At 29.7% G+C, this 12,555-nt stretch overlaps 1 protein-coding gene across 2 annotated transcripts in view; it reads right to left on the reverse strand.

Moving 5' to 3' along the window:
• Window positions 1–1,033: 1,033 nt before the first annotated feature.
• LOC129952821 (syndecan) overlaps window positions 1,034–12,555 on the reverse strand; it is a 491,656-nt gene continuing 480,134 nt past the window's right edge. For both annotated transcript variants that reach the window (XM_056065674.1, XM_056065673.1), the window contains exons 5-6: window positions 5,117–5,284; window positions 1,034–1,274 (exon numbers count right to left, since the gene is read on the reverse strand). In XM_056065674.1, coding sequence (XP_055921649.1) covers window positions 1,102–1,274; window positions 5,117–5,284 — 341 coding nt within the window. In that variant the 3' untranslated portion in view covers window positions 1,034–1,101. The remainder of the gene's footprint in view (window positions 1,275–5,116; window positions 5,285–12,555) is intronic.

Below are 12,555 nucleotides of genomic sequence, written 5' to 3' on the forward strand. Positions count from 1 at the left end.
AAACTCCAAAGGATAAATAAAGTGATTTTTGTAACTTAATTTTTTGTTTTTCTTTTTTTAACCTAAAGTTGTTTTTGAATTATATTTTTTTAATTTATGCATCCAATTATAATTAATTATTTTATATATATAAATTTTCATCTTACATAATAATGTAGTTTTAGTTGCCTAATTTTAACTTTTCAGTTTGTGTTTTTTGTTGATGAAAAAAGGAAGAAATAATATAGCTGACATTTTGAGTTTTGTTTTGTTTTTAACTTTTCTCTTAAGGAAATGATTTTTTTTAAAGATTAATAAACAATGAGTATGAAGCTAAGAGCAAATTTCAACAAATAGAAAACTATTATTTTGTGGGTTAATAGTTTTATAATGATAAATGCTTTGATTTATAATAAGGTTTGGTTCTTCAGAGGAGAGGGGAGAAATTCTTTCGACGGTTTTTTGTTTTCTTCTCTAAATTATACAAAAAACTAACATGATTTTCTATACACATAAAGCTAAATAATATTATATTGTTGATATAATTTCAATCGGTTTAATGGTTTTTGTTTTTTTTTTTGTTTGTGTGTGACGTGAGTTTTGATTAGGTTTTATTTTTATGTTTTTAAACCTATTCACTTGTCAAAGTTGAATGTTTTATTTTCTTATTGTTTTCCTTCACTTTTACACTTATTTCCATTTTATTTTGTTATTAAGTTTTTCTTCTGTGACATTTATTTATTTATTATTTTTTGTTTTAAGATGATTTTCTATGTTATGTATATGTAAATATTTTTGTTTTTTCTATAATTATCCCGTCTAAAGGAAAATGTCGAATTTATGGTTTTCTTTTCTTAGTTTTCATCCTCAAAAATTTTACACTTTCATTATAGTTATTTTTTTCTTATTTGTTTAAATCATTTCTTTTGCAGGTTACATATTTGTTTAGATTCATTTCTTTTTGTTTGTTTTTGAAATGATTTTATGTTATTTTGGTTTTTATGATTTCTCCCCTATTAATTTGTTCTTTATATAATTGTGTTTTTTGTTGTTGTTTTTGTTTTTGTTATTTGGATTTTATTTATTTATTTAAATAAAAAAACTTTATTGATTAGGAATCTCTCAGGCATAGAACTCTCGATTGTTACCATTTTTCGCGTATGAATTGACGGCAGGTGAGCGTTTTGGTTCGTCAAGCGCATAGGAACCTTCGTCCTTTTTCCTCATTCGATAAACAATGAACATTACCACTAAGATGGCGCACAGTAAACCGACGACAGCGCCACCAATAACAGCTGAAAATACAAAATAAAAATAGTTTGTTTATTAGAGATGAATTTAATTTGTGTTTTTTTTTTTATTTTGACTAAAAATAGAAACTACATACTAAATTTTGTATTTATTTAAAAAAAATATATTTAAAATTAATAAATATTCAAATCACTACCGGATTTAAATTTCTCTGTGGAATGTTAGATTTGAAGAAAGTATTTTACGTATAAATCCAAGTTTAGTTTGTAATAGCTTTTGTGATAGTCCTATAAGAGTTTTGGAATTTTTCAAAGTTGAGATAGGCAGTATAGAATGTAGGGTTTTACTTGTTTTCCTTTTTCTTAAATTGTTTTGTATACTTTTATTTTTATTGATATTAAGTTCCAACCGCCCCTTAAAAGCAAATCAATAGCTTACTTAAACTTTTATGCATAAATCGAGTATTAAATTAAAACACGTTTTCGTTTTCCAAAATGGAAAAATAATTAGAGAAATAGGTTTAAATCTTTTTTCCACAATTACTCGATAAAGTCGGGGTTTTAAGATATTACGTTTTAGAATTTGAAAAAAAAAAAACATTTAGGATTTTTTGAGACCTTCTAAACTCATGAAATAATTATTTTTAAATTGTGTACATACAATTTTATATAGTTTTCCAATACCATACTTCTTTTATCCTTAATATTTAGTTAAACTAGTTTAAAATTAGTTAAATACAAATTAAAAAAAAAAATATTCTTAAGTTTTAAGACTTCTAATATAAAGTTTTAAAAAACACTGAACCATAAACGCTTAAATTTTTTTCAAAAAAGAGGAGAGTAGAGAAAGAAGTTTCCATTTTCGCAACGAATCCTTCATCGAAATATTACATCAAGTTTTTGAAATATATTAAAAAAAATTAAGAAATTATGTGAACACGTATCTTTCAAAACCATAGGAGAATTCTATTTAAGGTTTCTCAAAACTTTGGAATAAAATGAAGACTCAATAATTTGTTCTTTGCAAAATCATCATAAAATGTATTGTTTAAGAGCAGTGTTTCACCTCAGCCTTAAAACACCGTTTATGGATGTTTTTAAAAATTTTAAGGAGGCATATTTCAAAAACCTGATGCAATAAGAAAATTTTAAGAAAAGGTTAGAGATTAGGGCAATATTATCCTTTAAAAAAGAATTGTTTTGTTTGTCTGTCAGAAAAAACTTAATTAATGTATGTAATTTTATGATTGGCCTTGATGCAACGGTGAACTGTGAGTAGGGTGTTCAAAGACCTAAATTTTCAGTACAGTATTAATGATAAGACATTTGTTGTAAGGGGTGATTTTTTAGCTATTATCTTTTTGCAAGAGCACATAACATGTGGTTTCTACAAGACCCTATATAAACTAAGATTCAAAAGAGTCTTAAGCAAATTTTAGATGTGAATTATTTTTTTTTTAGCGATAACGAACGTATTTAAAGTTCTGCCACAAATCAGCACCCAAAAATTATTCACTATTCATGAGAACTAAAAGAAGTCATACAAATATTGAAGATTTACAAATACGTATTTTTGGTAAAATGATTTTCCTATTCAAAACTGCAATAAAATAATGTTTGTCTAAGATGAACGACAACTCTTTTAGAGTGTTAGTAAAGTCTGAATTATGATTCCACTAAATCAAGTGTTAAAAAATTATGTCTTCGAATCAAAAAGATAGTAAAGGAACGTTTTCTTCAGAGAATAAATGAAACTCTGAGATGGTATTTTCGAAAAATCTATTCATTAAAATTCTAAATAGTTCATTAGGATGTCCTAAAAAGCCGGGAAAAACCTTCATGTACCTGGTTTTCGAATTTTATTATTAAAGGTATTGTAAAGTCATTCATCATTGCGTACAACTTAAAACTTGGCCGAACACATAACGCAGGTCGTGCTATGTTTTCTGTGTGGAGAAGATGCATTCTAAGAAATAGCGTTTCGCACGTAGCTAAACACTAAGCGTTTCGAGCTACTGCATTTGCAATACTGTTTTACAGAGCGCAAATATGAGGGTATCGATCGTTTGAAGCTGTGGAAAAGTTAAGCCGTTTTTTTTTTTATTAAAAGTACTTTCGAGGTGCCAAGTACGACGCCCAACTACATGTTACATCTTGAAACAGGAATAGGACCCCTCTTTTTAAACACACTTAAATTACATTTAAACTACGTGTCAAGAGTTTTTGCGATGGTTGGAGAAAGAATTCCGCGAATAGTACACACATAAGCTATCAATTCTGAAGTTTCGTGTGATAAGGAGTGGAAGAAATTGGCAACTACTTTTTCAATATCAGCAGTCGAAAGTATCGAGGCGCTTAAGTTGAATTTAGATGACTTGCTGAAAAAGTCGGGAACATGATGTACGATAAGTTTATGAGTGAATCTGAAGCATCTATTTACAGATCTTACTTAAGTAAAGTTAACCATTTCTTGAACCACAACATCTACTTCTTGGCCAAAACAAGTACACAAAAAATCAGCTTGTTATTTAAAGTAAGAGGTGAACTCATCAATTTGAACTACATTCCTCACCGTCCAGACTTGCCAATATTGTGCAATTTATCCAATCGCAAAGAACGCGAAGATCTATTTCATTTCCTATACTCAAGGAATCCGAAAGCGCTATTTTGAGATGGATATACTCGGTTTAGAAGAAATGATCAACATCTTGAATGGGACCTTCTCTATGAATTCTCATTGAACGCTCTTCGCTATAAAACCAGAACGGGTGAGGAAAATTTGTTTTTAAAGTTTAAAAATTATAAAGATTATTTTATTGAATTGTATCAAATTAGCTTTTTTTCGTATATATAAATTTAAAAAAAAATGTCGGTCTGGTAGACGGTCTTTGGCCAAACCATTTAAAGGTTTAAAGGCTTGTGGAATCTTACAATTAAAAATATAATTTTTTGTTCTTGTATCTTTTGAAGTCAATAAAACTAACTAACTAAACATAACCTAGGCAGTTTTCAACCGATTTACTTGAACTTTTGAAAATATATTTGAAAACAACATTTTTTTCGAAGCGAGTGGAATTTTTTTTAAATTACACTTGTCACTAAAAAATGATTTAACGATTTCTTAACTATTTATCTTAAGAGTTCCAAAAATCAATATGTCGCACAAATTCTGTACTTAATTCTTTAAGCAGTTCAAAAATCAATACAAACTTATTGAATGGTCATAATTCAAAAATTACGGGAGCTACTAGTTTAGTTCTAGTTTCTGAAAAAAGGAGTCGTCATCTGAATGTGATGCAAAAACACCAATTTTAAATAAATTACTTCAACAAAATTACATATCACTTATGTATATGTCCAATAAAATCTTGTTTCTAAAATTTCCATTTTTTGTGGTTTTTCTGAATAAAAATCTCTTAAAGGCATGTTTTTTTCGGAAGCCTTAGGGCCTCAGGTAGTCCTTAATATCCCATTTATGTTGACTTCGAATTCATTTTCTGCTAAATATTTCCATTCTATAACTTTTTGTCTGTTTTTCTGGAGTAAATTTAGCAGAAACAAACTTATAGCAAAATGTAACTGAAAATATTTAAATCGATACGTTTTGTGGAGCAGTTGGTATGAATCATATTTTGTCATCAAAATTGTAATCACAACACATTAAAATATACAAAGCTTGTACAGTAAAAAAGGACATGTTTTTGGACAACTACAAGAATGAATGATTACGTTTCATTTTTGTTTCATATCTTACACCATCACGAAAAACCCTTTTTCAAAACTAAAATATTTATGAACTACAAATGAATTTTCTCAAAAAAAAAACAAAATGAGTAGAATTTTTCAATTTATCAAAAACACATAAAATAACATAACCCATTTATTACCTGCCAAAATTCCGGGTTGAGCGAAAAAGCTCGTCGTTCTATCATCTTCGTTCGTGTTCATTATTAACACTTCGTTTCCGGTTGTGTGCTCGACTTTAGTTTCCGTTGGCAGATTATTGATGTTTGTTGTGTCCAATTCGTTACCTTGATTGGTATTGTCTCCTCCAACTGTACGTGTTGAGTTAAAAGTTGAACAAAAAGAAAAATATATTTGTTTGTTGGTTTTTTAATTATAAGTGAATATTTGAAAAGCTCTATTTTTGATTTGTATGAATGAATGTGAGTGATTTTATTTTTGAATGATTTAAACAATGAATGTTAAAAAACAATAATGACCAATTTTTTTGTTTAAAGCTACCAAGGCCATACAAATATTTATTATGTTCTTATAGATACAAATGAGGAGATGCATGCGGTATACTACAACTACACATTTTTTAAAACTATGATTTTTCATGCTTTTTGCTTTCTTTTAGTCGAATAACTTATATTGTTGCTTAAATACAAACCAATTTAATAATTTTATACCAATATAATAGGATATCCATTTTAATAAAAACAAAGACATTATTAAAAAACAATTGAAAAAATACAAAAAGGATAGTATTCATTTTTATTGAGTGGAATGGTGAAGTCAACCATTTGGAAAATTGACATTTCTTTTCAAAAGGAATCTTATTTCATTTTCTTCCACATTCAATTTAAAAAATAAAAATTGAAGTAAGAAAAACGTTTTAAGTAAATTGTGTGTTCTAACCTCTTTTGAGGCTCTACTCTGTCCTGAAATGTTCTCTCCTTTAAAATGTTAATATATTCAAATGTTAAACATCGTCCTTTAAGGCTATTCAATTTATGTTACAAAAAAAAAGAAAAAATATAAAAAAGCAAGTGCACAGGACTAAACTTTAATCGATTTTCCCTTAAGAAGGACGTCGGCAACAACAACAAAAACTGAAAAAAAAACATTTATAAAGAAATAAGTAGCAATTTCCAAGCCATTTGGCCTGTCTTCAGCGGAAGTTGCTTTGCCATGATAAACTTGACCCTAATTTTATTCTTGTTGATAGCGCACTTGTCAGATGTTTACTTTTTTTTGTTGTTGTTTCTTTTTGTTTAAACTTCTGTGAAAGAGTTATTTTAAGATTTTAATATTCTAAAAGAGAACAACATTTTTATATTGATATTTTTGTAGCTGTTAGCTAAGCAAGAGTAGAAATAATCTAGTGAAAGGATTTTATTTGAAAAAAAAAGTAAACGATGGTGTTAATTAATTCAGGATAAAAGCTTTGGCAGATGGCTAGACTTTGACACAAGTTGGTGGAAATTTACAAGGGCATTAAATTATTTTTATACATAACAAAAATTAAGTGAAAAATCATCTAATGCACGTTAAGTTCTGTTTTTAAATAAATATTTAAGAAATGAGGAATACAAAAATTAAGTTTTTCAAATTTAAAACAAAAATATGTTGTCTAAGAAATTAAGGAGCAAAATAATATTGTTAATTGCTCAATAACTTCTCAAGTTCTTAGTTCAAAGAAAAAATGTTTCAAGGAATTTAAACTTCGCTAAAGTAAAACTTTTTGAGGGTTTGAAAGATAAACACGATAGAAATTTAACTAAGGGGCCATACCGTTTTGTGTGTGAAACTTACATTCTATATTTTTGTAACAAAAAAAGTTACAATGATATAAAAGTGACTGCGACTACAATTCCAGGATTATAGACAAGCTGAAATTAAAATGAAAGGTGTTTCTTGTACGATGACCTAAGATTTTCAAAAAAATAATATTTGTATGGTTCAGAATTACTTCATTATGAAAAGTCTCTTTTAATGCCTTTAAAAATCTTATTTCGAGAAAACGCACTTAAGGATTCAAACAGGGTATTTTTATTCCTGAGAGGTCACCTGTAGAATTTTGATTAACTATTAGAAATACGGTCTTGAATTGCTAAAGTAATATTTTCGAAAACATACACGGACTTTTAAGATCGTAAAAGTTTGATATTTAATCAATTTTGAAAATAAAACACTTTCAAAAAGCCCGAAACTTTTAATGTGTACTAAAGAACTCAAATGATGAGTTTCAGATATTTCAGCGATGTAAAAACTTTAGCTAAAGATTACTTAAGTTCGGATAAAGCAAATCCAAAACAGTCAATTTAATTTGGGACTTATTTAAGGACCTGCAAACAAACTTGTGTTTCAAATCATAAAAACAATGAAGCATTAAATCGACGATCTATTAACGTGTTCAAGAGATCGTTTGCTTGTTTGTTTGTTTGAAGACGTCAAACTCAAGGATTACTGGTCTGATTTGGAAATATCTTACTGTGTTTGATAGCTTATTTATTAAGAAAGGCTGTAGTCTTTTGAGAGCTTAAGCTGTGTGCGCTGAGGAAACGGATAAAGTTGTTCAAATTATAAAAAAATGTAACATTAAATCGACGATCTTTTATCCTATTAAAAATCGTCTGCTTGTTTGTTTGTTTGAAGACGTCAAACTCAAACATTACTGATCCGATTTGAAAATGTCCTTCTTTTTTTTTTTTTTTTTTATAATTAGCAAACACTAAAAGGGTTTTTTATACCTTTAATATGCCAAAGACACAGTGTGAGCATTAGGAAAAGAGGGAAGGGTTGGTTAGGAGGTGTCGGTGTACATTGGTTTTAAATTTCTGAACATTGCAATGACAAGGAAAGATAGAGCGTGGCAAGGCGTTCCACATTCGCGTAGTACGGCTAAAAAAAGAATCTCTGTACTTCATAGTACGTCCGAAGTTGGGCTCAAGGGTAAACTGATGGGCATTCCTAGAAGCGCGGGTATTACGGTTAAATTGTTTAAGGGGAGGAATGCAACTGGCTATTTCACTAGAGCATAGTCCGTTAAAATAACGGTAAAAAAGGGTGAGGCAAGAAACCTTGCGTCGATGTTCGAGTGATGTAAACGAGTTGATGGTGTTTATGTCACCAATCATTTTAAAAGCTCTTTTTTGAATACTGTCCAAGAGGCTTAAATAAGTTACTGGAGCACCAGCCCAGAGATAAGAGTTATATTCAAGTTTCGGACGTATATAGGTTTTGTAGATTGTAGCCAGATCAAACGGAGAAAAAAATTTCTTGCAACGTCTCAGAAAAACTAGACATTTTGCGGCATTTTTGGCAACATCGCGTATGTGATCGCTCCACAAAAGGTGGTTGCTGATGCACATTCCGAGGATGTCAAGATTTTCTGTTTCGTTGATGCAAGTGCCACTCATAGATAGTGGCAAAGACGGTTTATCTCGCTTTAACGAAGCAAGACAGCATTGCGTTTTCGAAGCATTAAATTCCACACGATTTTTTATTCCCCATTGTACAATGCTGTGTAGGTCGGAATTCAATGAGCCAATCATATTTTGCCGTTGCAGTTCCACATCCGAAGAGGAGGGTTGTGAGTCTGGAAACGAATATGAAAAGCTAAGAGTGCTATCGTCAGCGAAACAATGTATTGGATTAGAAGTAGCAGACAGGAGATCATTTATAAAAATGATGAAGAGGGTCGGAGACAAAACGGAGCCCTGGGGCACACCAGCGTTTATTTTATGAGTTTCAGACTTGAATCCGTCCAAAACAACTTGTATTGAACGGTTCGAAAGAAAATTTCTAATCCAACGAAGAAGAGATTCGTCGATACCGAAAGCACGCATTCTCGATAAGAGAGCAAGATGCCAAACTTTATCAAATGCCTTTGAAATATCAAGTGCAATAATCTTACTTTCTCCAAAACGATGTAAAGATCTGTTCCACTGTTCGGTGAGATGAACCATGAGATCACCAGTGGACCTATTGCTACGAAAGCCGTATTGCCGGTCATTAAGAAGCTTCCGTTCCTCAAGATATTTCTTAAGCTGATAATTAATCAGCGTTTCCATGACCTTAGAAAGAAGGGACGTTAGTGCTATCGGTCGGTAATTTGTGGGAGAAGAAGATTCGCCTTTTTTTGGAATTGGCTGAACAAATGCAGTTTTCCAACTACTCGGAACGAGCCCAGAAGAATAGGATAGATGGAAAAGCTTACGCAGTGGTTTTGCTAGCGTGGAAGAACACCTCTTCAGAATAATATCGGGGATACCATCTGTGTTTGATAGCTCATTTATTGAGAAAGGTTAAAGCCTTTTGATATCTTAAACTGGATGCCGAGAAAACGGATCAAATTGTTCTAAATTAAGTTCTACCCATTATTGTCTACAGTTCACAGAAAAATTAATAATTAAGATGAGTGGTGCTCTTAAAAATATTTTTTTTTCAGAAAACAAATCGACCTTTAAAGAATTTCACAAAATTATGCATGCAGTAATTAAAGTTCAAGCTGTTTTTAGAGGAGATATATGGGACGTTAAACCAAATTAGTGAATTATTGTTGGTAGGATTTTAATTTAGCCTGAATCTAAATTTTTCCTTTAGATATAAGAGTATTTATTTTTGTTTTCAAAAAATAACTATTCTTTAAATGTATCTTTAAACTCAATCAAAAGACTAGGACGTTAATGTCTCTATTTGTTCTAAAGATATTTGAGCCGAAAATAACATTTGAAAAATTAAAAATTTATTTTTTACTAAATAAAATTGTATTCAAAAAAAATTTAATCAACAAAGTTTAAAAAAAAGCCTAATTTCAAGTCGATGACTTTATTTTTCTCAACATATTTGAGTCGAAAATTAATCATTACCAATTTTTAGTAAAACCAATTTGTTTTGTTTTTATTTTATGTTCGGATAACTATCAATTCTATTTTTCTAAAATGTTACCCATGCATCAAAAATGGTATTTTTTCGTTGAAAAAAAAAAAAATTCTAGATATAATTCTATTTTTATTTCAAGTATAAACTAAATTTTTGTATTGTTTCCTTTTTTTATCGATACTAATTCTGTATGACGAGAGATATTTGGGGTAGAAAAATAATAAGAAGATTCAAAAACTCAGGGTTTCGGTTTTCTTTAGAATCTTGTACCTACATCTCCATTTTTCTATTAATAAATCAGCTTAAAGTTCGTTCTTCAAATCGAAGTAACCAAATCTTCATTCATTTAAGGATATACCTGCATTAAAATACAAAAATCGATAGAATTGAGTTTACGATGGATGGAGCAAATAAACCCAAGGACTTTTCTTTTTTTGTTTCGCTTTCATCACCAAATCAATATAGATTTTCAACTAAACTAAACGAACGGAAGAAAATAGAAAACTCACAATTCAAGTAAAGTGCTATAGAGGTTAGTTGTTCAAATGTGTTTCAAAATCTATCCCAATATGTACTCGTACTCGATATGTAGTGTAGATACCAGTACCCGTGCCCGTACCCGTACTCAAAGGGGTAATGCAATTTTCTCTGGATGCATTGATGGTGATGATGATGATGTTCTCGTAGTGTGTATCAAATTTATCCTGAAGGGGACAACATATAATAAACATGTGGCTGCAGGTCCTTCAGATGAGAGATTTGTTATTTGATGGTTGTGCATCCTTGGGCAAGGGATATATTTAGCTTTCTCTGGAAAAACCATCAACCATCATTGATTTCTCCAAAACAGGACATTGGTTATTTTATCGATGATTTTTTTTCTTTTTCCATTAGTCGCACTTTGAAAAGGATTTGGAAATGAGAACGAACGAAAAACAAAATAAAAAAACGAGTTCTTAAATAAGACCAAACTAAATTCGTACTCGTATATTGGAAGTTTTAGTAAATAAGTCAAAATGCTTTCGAAAAATGTTCCACGAATCGAGAATTTAAGAACAATATTGGTTTTCATTTGATTTTGGGAATTGAATGGTTTTCTAAATTCAGAGCTTTTTTTTCTCGTATTTAGCAGATTTTCATCACAGAAAGGACATACACATATAGACACTCAAAAGCCTATAAGCAATTAACTTCATAAATCAAAAAATTTGAGAACTTTTTAATAGAAGCATTTTGGAAAAGCAATTTTTTCATCAGAATTTGGTAATGGTGAAATGTTCGACTTTCAAATGGATGTATGAACAATTTAAAAGGATTTCTTATTGCCCTGTTTATGCCCAGAACACAGTGCGGATGTTGCGAAAGAAAGAGAATGGAGAAGCTATCGGTGCACATTGGTTTTGAATTTTGAAATTCATTGCACATTCGCGTAGTACGGCTAAAGAACGGATCTCTGTTGTTGAAAGTACGACCGAAGTAGGACTCGAACGTATATTTTTGAACGAAATGTTTACAAATATCGAAACTTATTTACTCTACAAAGTTAATTGTAATCTTATGTTTTTACGCTTGACTGTGACAGTTATAAGACCAACTAAAATATTTGGTAGAAATTTGAAATAAAAGTAAAATTCAATTCAATAGATGAAATTCGAAAACCTATTAAATACAACACTAAGAAGAAGTATTGAATTTTAAAAATTGTATCTAGAGATAAACTATTAAAAAGATTCGAAGCCGAAATACAAGAATTTGTATGTAAAGTTCGCTTATATTTTAAACCAATTTATTTTAACTTTACTACAATAGTTTAAAAAAGTGAAAAATTACAGACAAATTAATGACAAGTATTTGCAATTAATAAGTAATTGAAGATATTTTTCATATTTTTCAATTATAGCTACGGGTAATTGCAACATAAAAAAGTCAATTATTTGTAATTGAAAAAAGAAAGTTGAAATTAATTACGAAAAGTAATCAAAGCTTTCCAACTCTTTTAATTCTTAACTATTTCAATTTTGATCATTATGATTTCTTAGGATTAACTTCCTGCACAAAAATGATAAAAGAGGGCATAGCTCCTTGAAATTGGTATTATGAAAAAAGTTTAAAAAATGTTGTAATTTCTATCTCTTTGAGACAAATGTAATTAACCCAACATTGGCATAAAAAAGGAAATCATTTAAATAGATTTTAAAGTTTTTAAAACATTCAGAAAAGTTTTTTCTTTTATTTTATGAAATTTAATCTTCATCAATCTTGAACGTGCTTTATCCCTGAAGTCAAGTTTTTAAATCACACAATTTTAAACAATAGCACGCATTGGCTTAGCTACAATGTTTATTAACTTATCTTCGATATTGGAAAAAAGAATATATAATCCAATTAAAATAGCGTAAACATATTTACAACAAGGTATCAGGGGAAATACTTCAGGCAGAAAATTACAAACAAGCTTGTTTCATTCAGATTTTTAAACGATGTCTTTTTTGAACTCAACACTGAGCAAACAGGAAGTCAAAGAAACCTTGGAAATATTGAATATGGTTTAATTAATTCCAAATTTTCTTCAAGGACTTTAATTTTATTACATCAACATCGAACCTTGTTTTTCAATAATCAATTTAGGTGCCGTCTTGAATAAGCCTCTTCCAACACTCTTAAGATACATTCAAAGCCACCATAATACAAAGAAACTGATCCTTTAACAAAT

Source organism: Eupeodes corollae, chromosome 3 (assembly GCF_945859685.1).
Source record: "Eupeodes corollae chromosome 3, idEupCoro1.1, whole genome shotgun sequence".
Lineage (NCBI taxonomy): Eukaryota > Metazoa > Arthropoda > Insecta > Diptera > Syrphidae > Eupeodes > Eupeodes corollae.